This window comes from Sinocyclocheilus grahami, unplaced genomic scaffold (genome assembly GCF_001515645.1).
Source record: "Sinocyclocheilus grahami isolate Dianchi unplaced genomic scaffold, SAMN03320097.WGS_v1.1 scaffold210.1, whole genome shotgun sequence".
NCBI classification, from domain to species: domain Eukaryota; kingdom Metazoa; phylum Chordata; class Actinopteri; order Cypriniformes; family Cyprinidae; genus Sinocyclocheilus; species Sinocyclocheilus grahami.
In genome coordinates this window covers 513,938-526,551 of record NW_015505389.1, presented here as the reverse complement: position 1 = coordinate 526,551, position 12,614 = coordinate 513,938, and the positions used below count along the sequence as shown (strand labels likewise).

Genomic DNA, 12,614 nt, shown 5'->3' with positions numbered 1-12,614 from the left:
GCGCTCGGGAATACGTCGAATGTCACCTGACCAAACCGGAAAACAGTCTCATCGAAACGCTTGAGGAAGTGTCAACAGCAGTATGAGCTGATGGTGACATCTATGGATTTTTAAGGTGATCAGCTAACCTATCTACAGTGTTGGGGAGTAACTAAAAGTAACGGAATTACTGTACTACACAGTAATTACACAATTAGCACGAGTCTTTAATCAAAACGCCATGCTCTTTTTTTCCTGACATGTTTTAGGTGAAAACCAGGAACCTGCATTCACCAATGGATGATCAGTCTCGCGCTATGTCTACATTAATCTGGAGACATCCGAGTACGGCGTTTTCGTTTTAAAACGATCTCCGTCCACACTAGCATTTTCAAGCATTTACCAAAAGTTTCTCATCCACACTGAAACATCGGTAAACGTTAAATTCGCATGTGTAAAACCTCATAAAAGCTCACTGAGATGATACAGACGGAACAGACAACGAGTTTTCATGCAATTCTTCTGGCAGGATCATTTTATTTGAGCAAATATCTTATCATTCACTGACGCATCCAGGTCGCGCAGAAAATAACAGCTTTATACTGTATTCGCGAAAACAGTAACCAATTGTACATTTTAGCAACAGCAAGACACCGTTAATTTAACAGTAACTTGCTGGCAACCTTGCTGCCAACTGATTACTGTTGTCAGGCTGAATAAGGTCTATGCAGTGGTGTTTAGATCTTTTGGTCACATCATATGTCGTATGAATTTGCAAGTTTTGTAAGCAGTGGAATGCAAAATGTTTTGTATGCGCTTGTGTTTCCAGTCTCCTCCATTCTCATGCATATTTATGGGAGACAAAGTTGCGTCGACAGTGATCTCTGTCGTTTGTAATGTCACGTAACCAACTCCCTTTGGAATAGAATGACTTCCAGTCGCTTGTTGTGGGTCTCTCAGTGTAAATATGTCATTGTACTTTATGCTTACCTACATTACTGCTCATTTACATAAAGTTTAACTGCTGAACTTTGTTGCATCTGCAACGGTCGCTAGTTGCCCCGAATCATTAAAAATTAATGACTTCTGGTTGCTTTGCCACAGCAAATCACTGCCGTTGTGAACGACACTTCAGTATTAAAACAACCCTCCACTCAGTCAAATGTAATGCAAGGCTTATCGTCAAATTAAACATTATTTCAACAAGTCCATTTAACTTCATGGTGTGTACATCATGAACCACAAATGAAGTCATTGAAAATACATATCAGCCCATTCCTCACAGAATTTACAAACTATCCGCAGTTATCAGAGAGCAGGGGAATGGAGTTGAATGCAAATCAGAGGTGGTATATGAAATGACAATGAATATATGATCATGAATAATGCAGTCCTTTCTACAGCACAATGCTGAGAAAAGGCCCTGAGAGCTGAGAAAGAAGTTCAGAATAGAATGCATTATAGAATAAGAATTGAAATAGAAAAGGTTGGGGGGGCTTGGCTGTCATAGCGCTGTCACTTCCTCTGTCAGAATAAATCCATCAAACACTAGGAATAAATCAGGCTGCTCTCATTTGCATTGAGCATGGTGAGAAACCCGGGTTCAATAACACATGCTGTTTTGACAAATCCTGCTCTCAGGGATGAAAAGGGCCCGTGAATCCGGAAGCCTCTATTGTCTGACGTTAATCAGTGCGCTTGATACTTAGAGTGCACGTGGAGACAGGGGTCTGTAATAGCACCTCACATGTGAGATTGGACACAATGCAGATTTTTTTTGTTTCTTACTTAATATTCAGATGTTAAATTTACCTGATATTTTGAACGGTAAAGATCATCCATCCATCCATTGTCCAGACAGCTTATCCCATAGCGACGCAGGTTTGAAGGATCAGTTTACTGTACTTAAAATGAAAAATTCTGTAAATTTTTTATTTACCCCATCTTGTTCCAAAAATTTTATTTTCGCCTTTGGAACACAAAAGGAGATTTTTTCAAGAATCTTCACACGTTATTTTTCATACCAATACTTTGTTGGCTCTTTGATGAATTGCTTTGTTCCTCTTTTGTAAGATGCTTTGGATAAAAGTGTCTGCTAAATGCATAAATGTAAATGTAAATGTACACAACAGCTCATAGAGACCATCATCTTTCAATCTCCAAAAACGTTTTTTTTTTCAAAAAGACATATTATACCCCTTTTTACAATATGTAATATAAGTCTCTGGTGTCCCCAGAATATGTCTGTGAAGTTTCCGCTCAAAATAATCACAGATAATGTATTATATCACTTTGAAAATGCCTATTTTGAGTGGAAGCAGAAACACGCTGTTTTTCGAGCCTGTCTCTTTAAATGCAAATGAGCTGCTGCTCCCCACCCCCTTTTCCAGAATAGAGCTGTGCCATTACAGCTCGGACCTGCTAAAAAACATCTGCTTTGGTTCTGATTATCATGTTTATCGCGCTGAAATCATGCATTTGAAACCATACGAGTTTAAACTTCTGATATACAGTTTTCTGAGCGCACACGCACAGAAAGCGGCTGTCACAGCATGTGATTGCTAAACTAAGTTCTCATTCACACACAAGTTTACGTTAAAAACGCACGAGTTACAAAAAAAAAAACAGTGGGTTATGTCTGTGAAGGTAAACAGCTGGGAAATAAATTGCATGTTTATTTGAGATCTGTGGCAGCAGCAATATACAATAAATAAATCAATAAATCCACTGCTCTCTCGTCTCCTCTGAGGCTGGGACTCTAAACAGTGTTCTGTGCTCGTCTGTGCAGCCAAACACAGAACAGTTAGCATGTTTTGCTCAAACTTTCGCCATGGCATTAGAGCTGGTACACCGTTGTTGCTTGCGGAAACACAATAACGGCGCCGTGGGTGTATACTTACAGATTAAGGGGCGGTAATATTATAATGAGATCCCTTTGCCACGTCACTAGGGGAGCGAAAACAGATGCGCTTGCAGAAAAAGGCTTCCCAAAACAAAGTTACTGGGTTAATCTTTTTCACATTTCCTTGGTTGGTAGATGTACCGGGGACCTGATTATAGCACTTAAAGTCAGATTTTTATGATATGTCACCTTTAAATCATGAAGCTCTGTAAAAGTAGCCTATATGGACCTTGTATAATATTTTGAGTGTTGAGATCAGGGTTATTATACTTAAAACTACAATAAAAATAAATAAAATTAAGTTAAATTAAATTAAATACTTGAAATAAAATAAATGTTAACTGAAATAAATGTAGTTTCCGAGGCAACATTTCTCATTTTCATTTAGTTTTAACATTTATATGAACTAACAACTAAAACTAAAACTGAAATAAAAATGAATAGAAACAATATTTAAAAATGACAAAAACACACAACAAACTTTAAAGGGGAGGTCTAATGTTATTTCATGCATTCTGAATTATTTACACTGTTAAAGAGTTGGATTCTCATGCTAAACATGACCAAAGTCTCAAAAAACGAGTTGGACGTATGACGGAGTATTGCTGTGCCAAAGACACTCCTTCGGGGTTCATATAAGTTTTTTTTTTTTTTGAGTATGGCCCTGTATGATGTCATAAAGGGTGGAATTCCTTGTACTTCTCCCAGAAGAGTGCGCACACATCTACCAGAGCGAGAGCAAGAGCAGCCCATCAGTGTGCTTCATTCAGGTTACGGAAGTCAACGGGATCCTATTCTGGATCAAATATATATGGCTGGATCTGATCTTTCGCCATAGTTAATTTAAGTCAATAAAATGTTTCTTCCTGTTTTATTTATGTCGATGTCATAGCTTGAAGACGATCGCTACGCAGATGCTTTGCGTGCTCGTGGCTCTTTCAAGATTAACATGAGATTGGCAGAAACTGTGTGTGTTGTATGTATGTCCAACTAAAATTCTAATAAGAAAAAATTTAGTTTAAAATATTAACCAAAACTATTACTAAAATGACACTGGTTAAAAGGCATTTGTGTGTGTGTGGGGGGGGGGGGGGAATTTACACACACATTAAGAGCTTCAGTAGAGGAGATCGTTGGAATGAAACTGTAAATTCCAGTCTGCTTCTCACACAAAGCTATAACATGATTTATGAACACTAGCTATAGTGCACAAGCCATCTAGACTACTGCTACAGTATAGTGATTCTGATGTTGGTTTTGTATTTTTGGAGCTTGACGGACAGTGTTTGGAGATTGATTTGGAGCTTTTGTGTGGAGAAAAAAAGTCAAACACTTTTGGAACAACAAGAGGTTAATGATGTAAGTAAATTATGACAGAATTTTCATTCTTGAATGAACTATTCCTTTAAAACTAAATTAAAATAATCTGTTTTTTTGGATATGTTTTCTCAAGGGAAGAGGGGAGGAGTCGTGTTCAGAGGGAGCATGTGTTTCCAGTACCGTTTCCCTCTCTCTTTTTTTCTCTCACGACTCAGTTGTCCATTTCTCGCTCGCGCACAGTCGCCTGTGGAGGCAAGGCAGAGCCAGAGATGAGCGGAGTCAATTAGACGAGCAGCAGTGTGTGTGCGTGTGTGTGAATCTCAGAGAAAGATGTGGAACAGTATGGCACTGCAGATGCCGGCATTCCCTCAGTGAGAGCTTCCATAGGGACGAGGACAGCTGTGGAACAGCATCAGGGGTGTTAACGAGCCTTATCTCTCTCTCACACACACACACACACATGCATAAATGATGCACTTTTACATTAGCGCATACACATTCTGTTCCAAAACCTAGTGAACTGCCTACATCATAAATGTGCTTCCAATATGATGGCTGTCCAGAACGGTAGGCAGCATAATCATGACACTTAATTCTAAGGCAGCATTGCATCCTAGAATTAATTACACAATTTTGTGATGCATTCTAAATAAATGTAGATTTGATTCAGTGCTGAAAAGTATATGTGTACAAAAAATGTATTCTTCTCCAAAATATTTGTTTTATATATTTTTATGTGAAGTATAGAATAGTATTGTTAGCTTAGCAACATGCTATTGTCAAACTACGGAAATCAACTGAAATTAGATTTGTGTGAGGAGTTGCTGACTATGTAAAGCATTGCAATCAGTCATGTCACCTTAGAAAGCAGCTGGCTAGGCAGTGAACAGCAGCTTACTAGATCTTGGAATGCCGATTCTCAATATGAACTGCATTTCCTGTTGTTACCATATGAAATTCCCATGACACACATGGAAACACACATAATGACTATTATTCTCATTGACCTCTGTGGTATCCCAAAGGAAACATTTATTGCTCAGGGGTCATGCTTTCATAGTTCAGGAGACTTAATTGAATTCTCATTTATGGTTTAATATTTAGTTTGTCTCAGATGATTCTCCTGAAATTCTCTAAAAAAAATGTCTACTAAATGTACTCTCACTGTAAACAAATTGGCTAGATATTGTAATATTTTGTGAAAATGTGAAAATTTGCTTGCCCTCTAGAATGACGTTCCTTCTCTGATGTCAGTTTTACAGCTTGGCCAGAATATCCTTAAAGGGATAGTTCACCCAAAAATGAAAATGTGATGTTTATCTGCTTACCCCCAGGACATCCAAGATGTAGGTGACTTTGTTTCTTCAGTAGAACACAAACGAAGATTATAAACTCAAACCGTTGCAGTCTATCAGTCTTATAATGTAAGTGGATGGGAATCATGGCTTTGAGAGTCAAAAAACATACACAAACAAAACCAAATTAAACCCTGCGGCTCGTGACGATACATTGATGTGTAAAGACACGAAACGATTGGTCTGTGCAAGAAACTACACACATTGGCAGAAAAAAGACTTTCAAATGTTTCAAGTTCTCTTTTGTTTTATTTTACAGGCCACAAGATGAGCAGATACATCATTTAAAAAAAGAAGTAAAACTGATATTTGCTTGTCAAAAAATATTATACAATTTTCTCAATACAGATTTTTGTACAGCATGTGACAGAAATGAACTGTAATAGAATCATGATCTTGTAATATAGATGAATGGGATACACGAGCTCCAAACTGTCATCCACAAGCCCATCTTTATACCCAATAAATATAAACTGTGTATATTATGTTATTGATAGCCAGGCACAGTAAATACCAGGGCACAATTCCAATTCATGTTCATATCATTTCAGGTACATCACTGTGCTACACACACACACACACACACACACACACACATGAAGCTGAGCACTGAAGCAGGAGTAGGCCAGCAAAATCACAGTTGGATAAAAACAGATTACTGGCCACCTCGAAAAGAACATAAAGACGGGAATGAAAGCGGATGAAGACATGGCTCATTGTCCTTGGCAGGATAGAGAGACAGTGAGAAAGAGGAATGGCTATCTGATTGGGCTGTGTGAGAAACACTGTAGAGAGCCACTTGACATTTGGCCTGATTCAAACAGCTCTGCTGAGGGAAGCTACTCTGACAGACTCTCTCTCTCTCATGCACACAAACACACACACCATCTCTATCTGTGAGAGCTTTTTTTCTTTTTTTCAAGCAACCTAGTGCCGTCCTTTTCAACTCACTCTCTGTCAGCTTCCTTTATCTTTTTTAACTGTGCTCTCCATTTCTCTCTCCATGTACGTTTTTCCTCATCAAAATTTAAGCAGAATAAAAAACTGCATCCAAGTCATGTATCTGTGGACAGTTTTAGCCTTTGAAAAGAACATAAAGACGGGAATGAAAGCGGATGAAGACATGGCTCATTGTCCTTGGCAGGATAGAGAGACAGTGAGAAAGAGGAATGGCTATCTGATTGGGCTGTGTGAGAAACACTGTAGAGAGCCACTTGACATTTGGCCTGATTCAAACAGCTTTGCTGAGGGAAGCTACTCTGACAGACTCTCTCTCTCTCATGCACACAAACACACACACCATCTCTATCTGTGAGAGCTTTTTTTCTTTTTTTCAAGCAACCTAGTGCCGTCCTTTTCAACTCACTCTCTGTCAGCTTCCTTTATCTTTTTTAACTGTGCTCTCCATTTCTCTCTCCATGTACGTTTTTCCTCATCAAAATTTAAGCAGAATAAAAAACTGCATCCAAGTCATGTATCTGTGGACAGTTTTAGCCTTTGAGAAAGCACCTGGCAGCATATTTAATAATTAAAAAGAAAAAACCTGGGGGTGATGTGGATGCACTTTATGGAACATCAATAATGGTAGACAAAAGCAAATAAAGATACAAAGAGTGGACAACATAACCTGAAACACCAAACAGTATATACTGTAAATATCAAGGAAATGATAAGAGTTCCTTCACAACAAGTACTTGTTGCAATGCTAAAGGAACAAACCTCTCCAATTCTTTAGTAATGAAGGGGGTGGAATCTTTGTGCTCCAAAAATTTACATAAAAATTCAAAGATGTTCTGATTTGGTGATTGGCCATGGAAGGTGACTTTATCCTGGCAGCCATGACATTACTCTTGAATTTGTTTAGTAGTGTGCATGGAGACATTATAATCCTCTTATTATGGAACATCACAAGTGAACAGTGCTTTTACCATCTGATGCTAGAAAACGCCTTCTGTAAAGACTTGGTCAGAGAAGTACTGATTCACAAAGTATTCTATTTTTGATGCTGTACTTCGTATGTTTTCGATTGTCAGTGAGCACTGACTTGTGACTTCTGTTTGTCTTTGCCAATGCATTTTTACTATGTTTGGCATATGCTATCATTATTTTTGATCCTGTCTCCCTTGACAAGCTCTCTTCAAGCTCTGTTTCTATGTGGTGTTTCCATTGCTTTGTCCACCCCTATCTAGTGGCCATAATAGGATAAGACAACTGGGATCTACAATGTGTGCATAAATGTGCCCCATATGTTTCCTCTAACCTCACCAAACCATGCCATAATTAGAGGAGTCTTTCTATTTGAATCCTTGGTGTTATATTACATTCAGAATGAGAAAATATACACTTGCACTTAATTACTTGAGTCTGGGAGATCACTGGATAAGGGCAACATGATAGGGGACGTCTGCAAAGAGAAGATAGCACAAATTTTTTGCTTGCTGACTGAATTAATCAGCATACAGTTCACTAGTGTGGGACACAAAGGCTCTGGAAAATGGTGGAATTGTCATTCTGTAAATTTGTTGTGAACTCAAAACCAGATATGAGACACCTTCCCTTTTGCAACCTTGAGGTAGCACTACCATCAAATAGTTAGTCAGCTTAGTCAAGCTGTAATTCATTAAGGATACATTTCCAAATCCCAGCTCTGTATTACATTAACACACAGTTAATAAGGGTTGACAAAGCTTCACATTTGATCAATCATCATTGATTACCTATGGCAACACTGCATAGGCAGAAGGATGAAGAATGCTAATGTAGCCAGAATAAAGCCAGTGCATTGGTTGAAGACAGAGGAAGGCTGCCACAGAGTAGCTAGGCTGAGGTGAACCAGGAAAGAGCCCTGCACAGGATGTGCGGTAGTGTTGGATCGTTCCTTATTTCATTACAGGGAAAGCTTTATAAATTCACAGAATGGAGAGGAAGGGGGCATAGTGATAATATTTGCATTTCTCCTTTTCCCCCTCTATCTCTCAATCTCTGCCCTCCCTACCTCCTTCTAATACCCCCTCCCCTTGCCCCCCACTTACTGCAGAGTGACTTTAATCATCACTTTCGCCAAAACACATTAAGCCGTTGTGTGTCCAGGGGAAAAACAGCCCTGCACACTCCAAGCATCACATTCTATTTGCAACGGTGATGCATAGCTGGTGCATTACTTTGGAGATTAAAAAGGATATGCTGAATATCAATAGAGTGTGTCTGATGGATGACTGTCCTGGCCCACAATAAAGGGACATCCAATAGACCTACTTGGGAGGAGGTGCACACATTTACCAAAGAAAAGCAGCTCCACACTCAAACACTCAGACACCCGCACACACTGACGAATACACAAATGACAGCACAGACACTCAGACAGCTATAGCAACTGCTCAATCCTGTACTCATGTTTAGTAAAACAACACCAACGCTTAATTATTTATTTACGTTTTTTGTTCAGGAAGGATAACAAAGTCGTTTGCATACATTAAACCCAGGCCAGCAGACAATGTGATTCCTCCAGGTTGAGGGGTGGTCATTACAGCATCGGAATAGATGGCGATGTAAAGTGCTTCAGAGCTTTTGCCCAGAAAGACATGGAGGTGATGAATTGAGCACAAACTGAAGGACATGAACCACATAAAGGACTGTTAGGTAGCTATGACATTATTCCACAGGAGGGAAAATGGAATAGAAGGAGTGAGGGGGGATTTTAAGGAAATTGGGCAAGGGATAACTCTGAGTCCAGAATATGACATCAGCAAAAGGGAATCTTGGTCAATTTGTTCAATTGAGTTCCCGACTTGACCTGCTGCCCTTCAGAAGGCTGTATGGTTGAACGTTTTGCCTAAATGTAGGTCCTTAATGCCCCCACAGTTCACCCAGGCACCCAACTCTGGCTGTTATGTGATTGCTGAGGCCCTGCAAAAAACCCCATTCCCATTCCCATTCCCAAACCCATTCCCATACCAACACCCTGTGATAGCGACCCATCAAAGTTTAAGTCCATTCCCTCTGTTGATTCCATGAAGTCGTTCAGGAGGATGGATTCCACGTCACAATCCAGACTGCTCTGGTGCACAGCCAGTTCCAGCTCAGACTGCAACCGGTTGTGAGGATCCTGGTGATGGTTAGCTTGGTGGTTGCCGTGGTAATTAGAATTATGTGATGTGTGGTGGTAATAACCCTGCCAGGGTTCTGTCATGCCCTGGTGGAGGTGGGAACCTGGGTAGGACTGATGGCGAGGGTGGGGGGCTGAAGCCAGGCGACAAGGGTCTTGGGGTACATCCAAGACACTGGCAGGGTTAGGAGGCAGGGCAGTAGAAGGAAGGTGAGCACGTGAGCCATAAAGGCTGGGTGATTTGTGGTTGTAGGGTTGCAACATGTCATTGTTCACTCTGGGAGAAAGGTCTGGTTGTCTGGAGTTGTTGTGTTGCAGGTGATTGTGCATGTGGTTGGGATTGGGACTAGCATTGAGTTTGTGGTCATGAGATTGAACATATTCGTGGCCATGGTGGTGTTTGTGGTGATTGTATTCAAGACCTGGGTGGTGCTTATTATGAGCCTGATTTGGATTGTGATGATGGCTTGGGTTTTGCTCGTGGGTTACTCCATGGCCGTTGTGAAGACTCTGACTGGAATTGCGATTGTGGCTATGCTCTGGGTTATGATTGTGATTCTGGCTGTGATTGTGGCTCTGATTGTGGCCATGAGAGTGCACAGCACTGTTAGATTGTGACATAAGGGAATGGGACACTGCTCCTTGCCCCACAACCATGTCCTTACCACAGAATTGTGGCCCTCCAGCAAGCAGACTTTCAAGGGCATTGCTCTCTGAGTAAGCCCTAAGAGCACTCTGGAAGCTGGTAGGCTTGTTTTCCTGAATCGTCTGCATAGGCGTATGATGCCTAAGCATGCCCATGGATGGTTGGCCATAGACCGTTCCACAGTAGGAGGTCTCTCCTTTGGGTCCAGGGCCATAGTGATATCCATTGCGCTTAAGTGGGAGAGGCTGAGAGTAGCCCTCTTCCAAGCTGATGGCTCCAGTTAGATCAGCTAGGTGCGGGAGCTCAACAGATGGACAGTGTCCCCCTGTTCCCAGTGCTGGAGATCTTGTGCTGGTGGGGCTAGGGTAGAGTCTTGGGGAGGCTGAGCAGGAAAGTCCTCCTTCCTCTGGCTCATCAGGTTCTGTCTCAGCCAGAATAGGAGACAAGCATCCACTTAACGTTGATGCAGAGGAGCTTGTTCTGGAGTGGAGGTCTGTCCAGGCATCAAACTCTTCACCCCCAACTCCCATTACTCCCTTACCAGCTGGGCTTCCGTGTTCTGGCGATCCCTGTATTCCGGGTCCTCCAAGCTCTCGGCCCATTCCCACAGCTCCTGCTCTCTTCCGGCTGACTCGGCCTCGGCTCTTAATGTATTTAGTGCCATTGTCCATGGATACAGCTCGTCTTCGGGGCCCTTTGCCCATCTTTCCGCCCTCTGGGTTAAGCATCCACCAGGAACTTTTTCCTGTTCCCTCATTTTGAACACGGATGAAGCGTGTATGTAGGGAGAGGTTGTGTCTGATGGAGTTCTGTGGAAAGGAGAAATAAGGGAAACAGTGAGAAATAAGATAGAGGCATTAGTGATTTTGAATTGAGGTTTATTAATATTGTGTGTCTTAATCTTATGTGGAAAATGAAGATATTTATACACCCTTTTTTTCAGGCCAAGGCCCCCTGGTAGATAATAGAGACTGGGCAGGGACCCCTATTACATATTCTGTGTTCTGCGTTACATTAGACCTATAATATTATACTTAAAGAACCATGTCAATATATTTTCATACTTTATTATGATAAATACATTACAGAGCCAAATAATCATTAATGATGTACAGAATCATTAACACACTTTTTTTTTGTTCAAATCAAACAGTAATTGATGGACACCCCCTGCTGAAGAACCCTGAACTGTGGTATTCAGTGTATATTATATTATTCAGGATTATTCTCAGACATTTTCAAGGTATACAAATTTTCCAAAAAGGGGTATTTAGAATTATTGCATATTAAGCAAGTGCCATGCAAATCAACAGATCTTCAAAATAAGACCATTCAAGGTTCTAATCTCATAAGAATTATGCAAGTTCCTATAGAAGCTCAAAAGCAGTTCAGAGCACTCATTGCAGGAAGAGGTGAAACCCCTCTTGGCTGCTCAGGCAAATCAATACTGTAAGCAGACCAGCTCCTGCACGGCACACGCTTTCTCTGACTCACGCTGCAGCTAGCCAAGCCAAGTCCACACGCACATCAAACCGTAGTCAGGGTTACCCAAATGAATCACACGTGGCAATCTGATCATAGACGCCTCTATCGATTGCAGTCTTGAGGAAATATGAGGGAAAGCCAGAGAGTGAGACGAGAAAGCGAGAGTGAGGCGTGATTTTGGCAAACTAGCAACCCTGGAGGAGCACCAGACAAAGGAAACCAGAGAGAGATAGAGAGAGACAGAGTAAGAGAGAGGGAAAGGCTTCAGTGGTACAAATGCAGCAGAGAAATGCATTTCTTTCTTTGCTGTGCAACAACAATGGAGTTAAGAATGTTAATGATAGGGACAGTCTCCGATGTGAATCGGTCAATACATTGTTCCAGCAGTGCAGTATAGCAACTATGAAATGAAACACCTGTTCACATACAGGAGCTATGTGTATATTACTGCACAGAATTTACAGAGGCCCACTATCAATCTGAGTTATTTCACATTAGTAAGTCTTCTGGATTTAATAAATATGATTTTAATTAAATTAAATTGTGACTTTATTTTTTTATTATAAAGGTTCAAGGCTGTACTATATAGTAAATAAAGTCACAGCAAAAGCTTTTTCAAACATTCCGCTGTGCATCTTGCCTAACAATGAACTTTATATTTCACACAATTGCAAGGTCTCCCATACCGAATAGCATTTTTTTTTTCAGTGTAAAGATTGCACTCTCAATAGCATGTTTAAAGTATTTATCCAGTACCTCCACACATAAATAGCAGAAATAATTCAAATCAACAAGATATTTACTTATTTTATATATAAGTAA

At 40.6% G+C, this 12,614-nt stretch overlaps 1 protein-coding gene across 1 annotated transcript in view; it reads right to left on the bottom strand.

The window, feature by feature from the left end:
- Window positions 1-6,648: 6,648 nt before the first annotated feature.
- The window catches only part of foxo6b (forkhead box O6 b), a 33,841-nt gene continuing 27,875 nt past the window's right edge, over window positions 6,649-12,614 (bottom strand). The window contains exon 2 of the mRNA XM_016286487.1: window positions 6,649-11,116. Within this exon, the coding sequence (XP_016141973.1) occupies window positions 9,419-11,116 (1,698 nt within the window). The 3' untranslated portion in view covers window positions 6,649-9,418. The remainder of the gene's footprint in view (window positions 11,117-12,614) is intronic.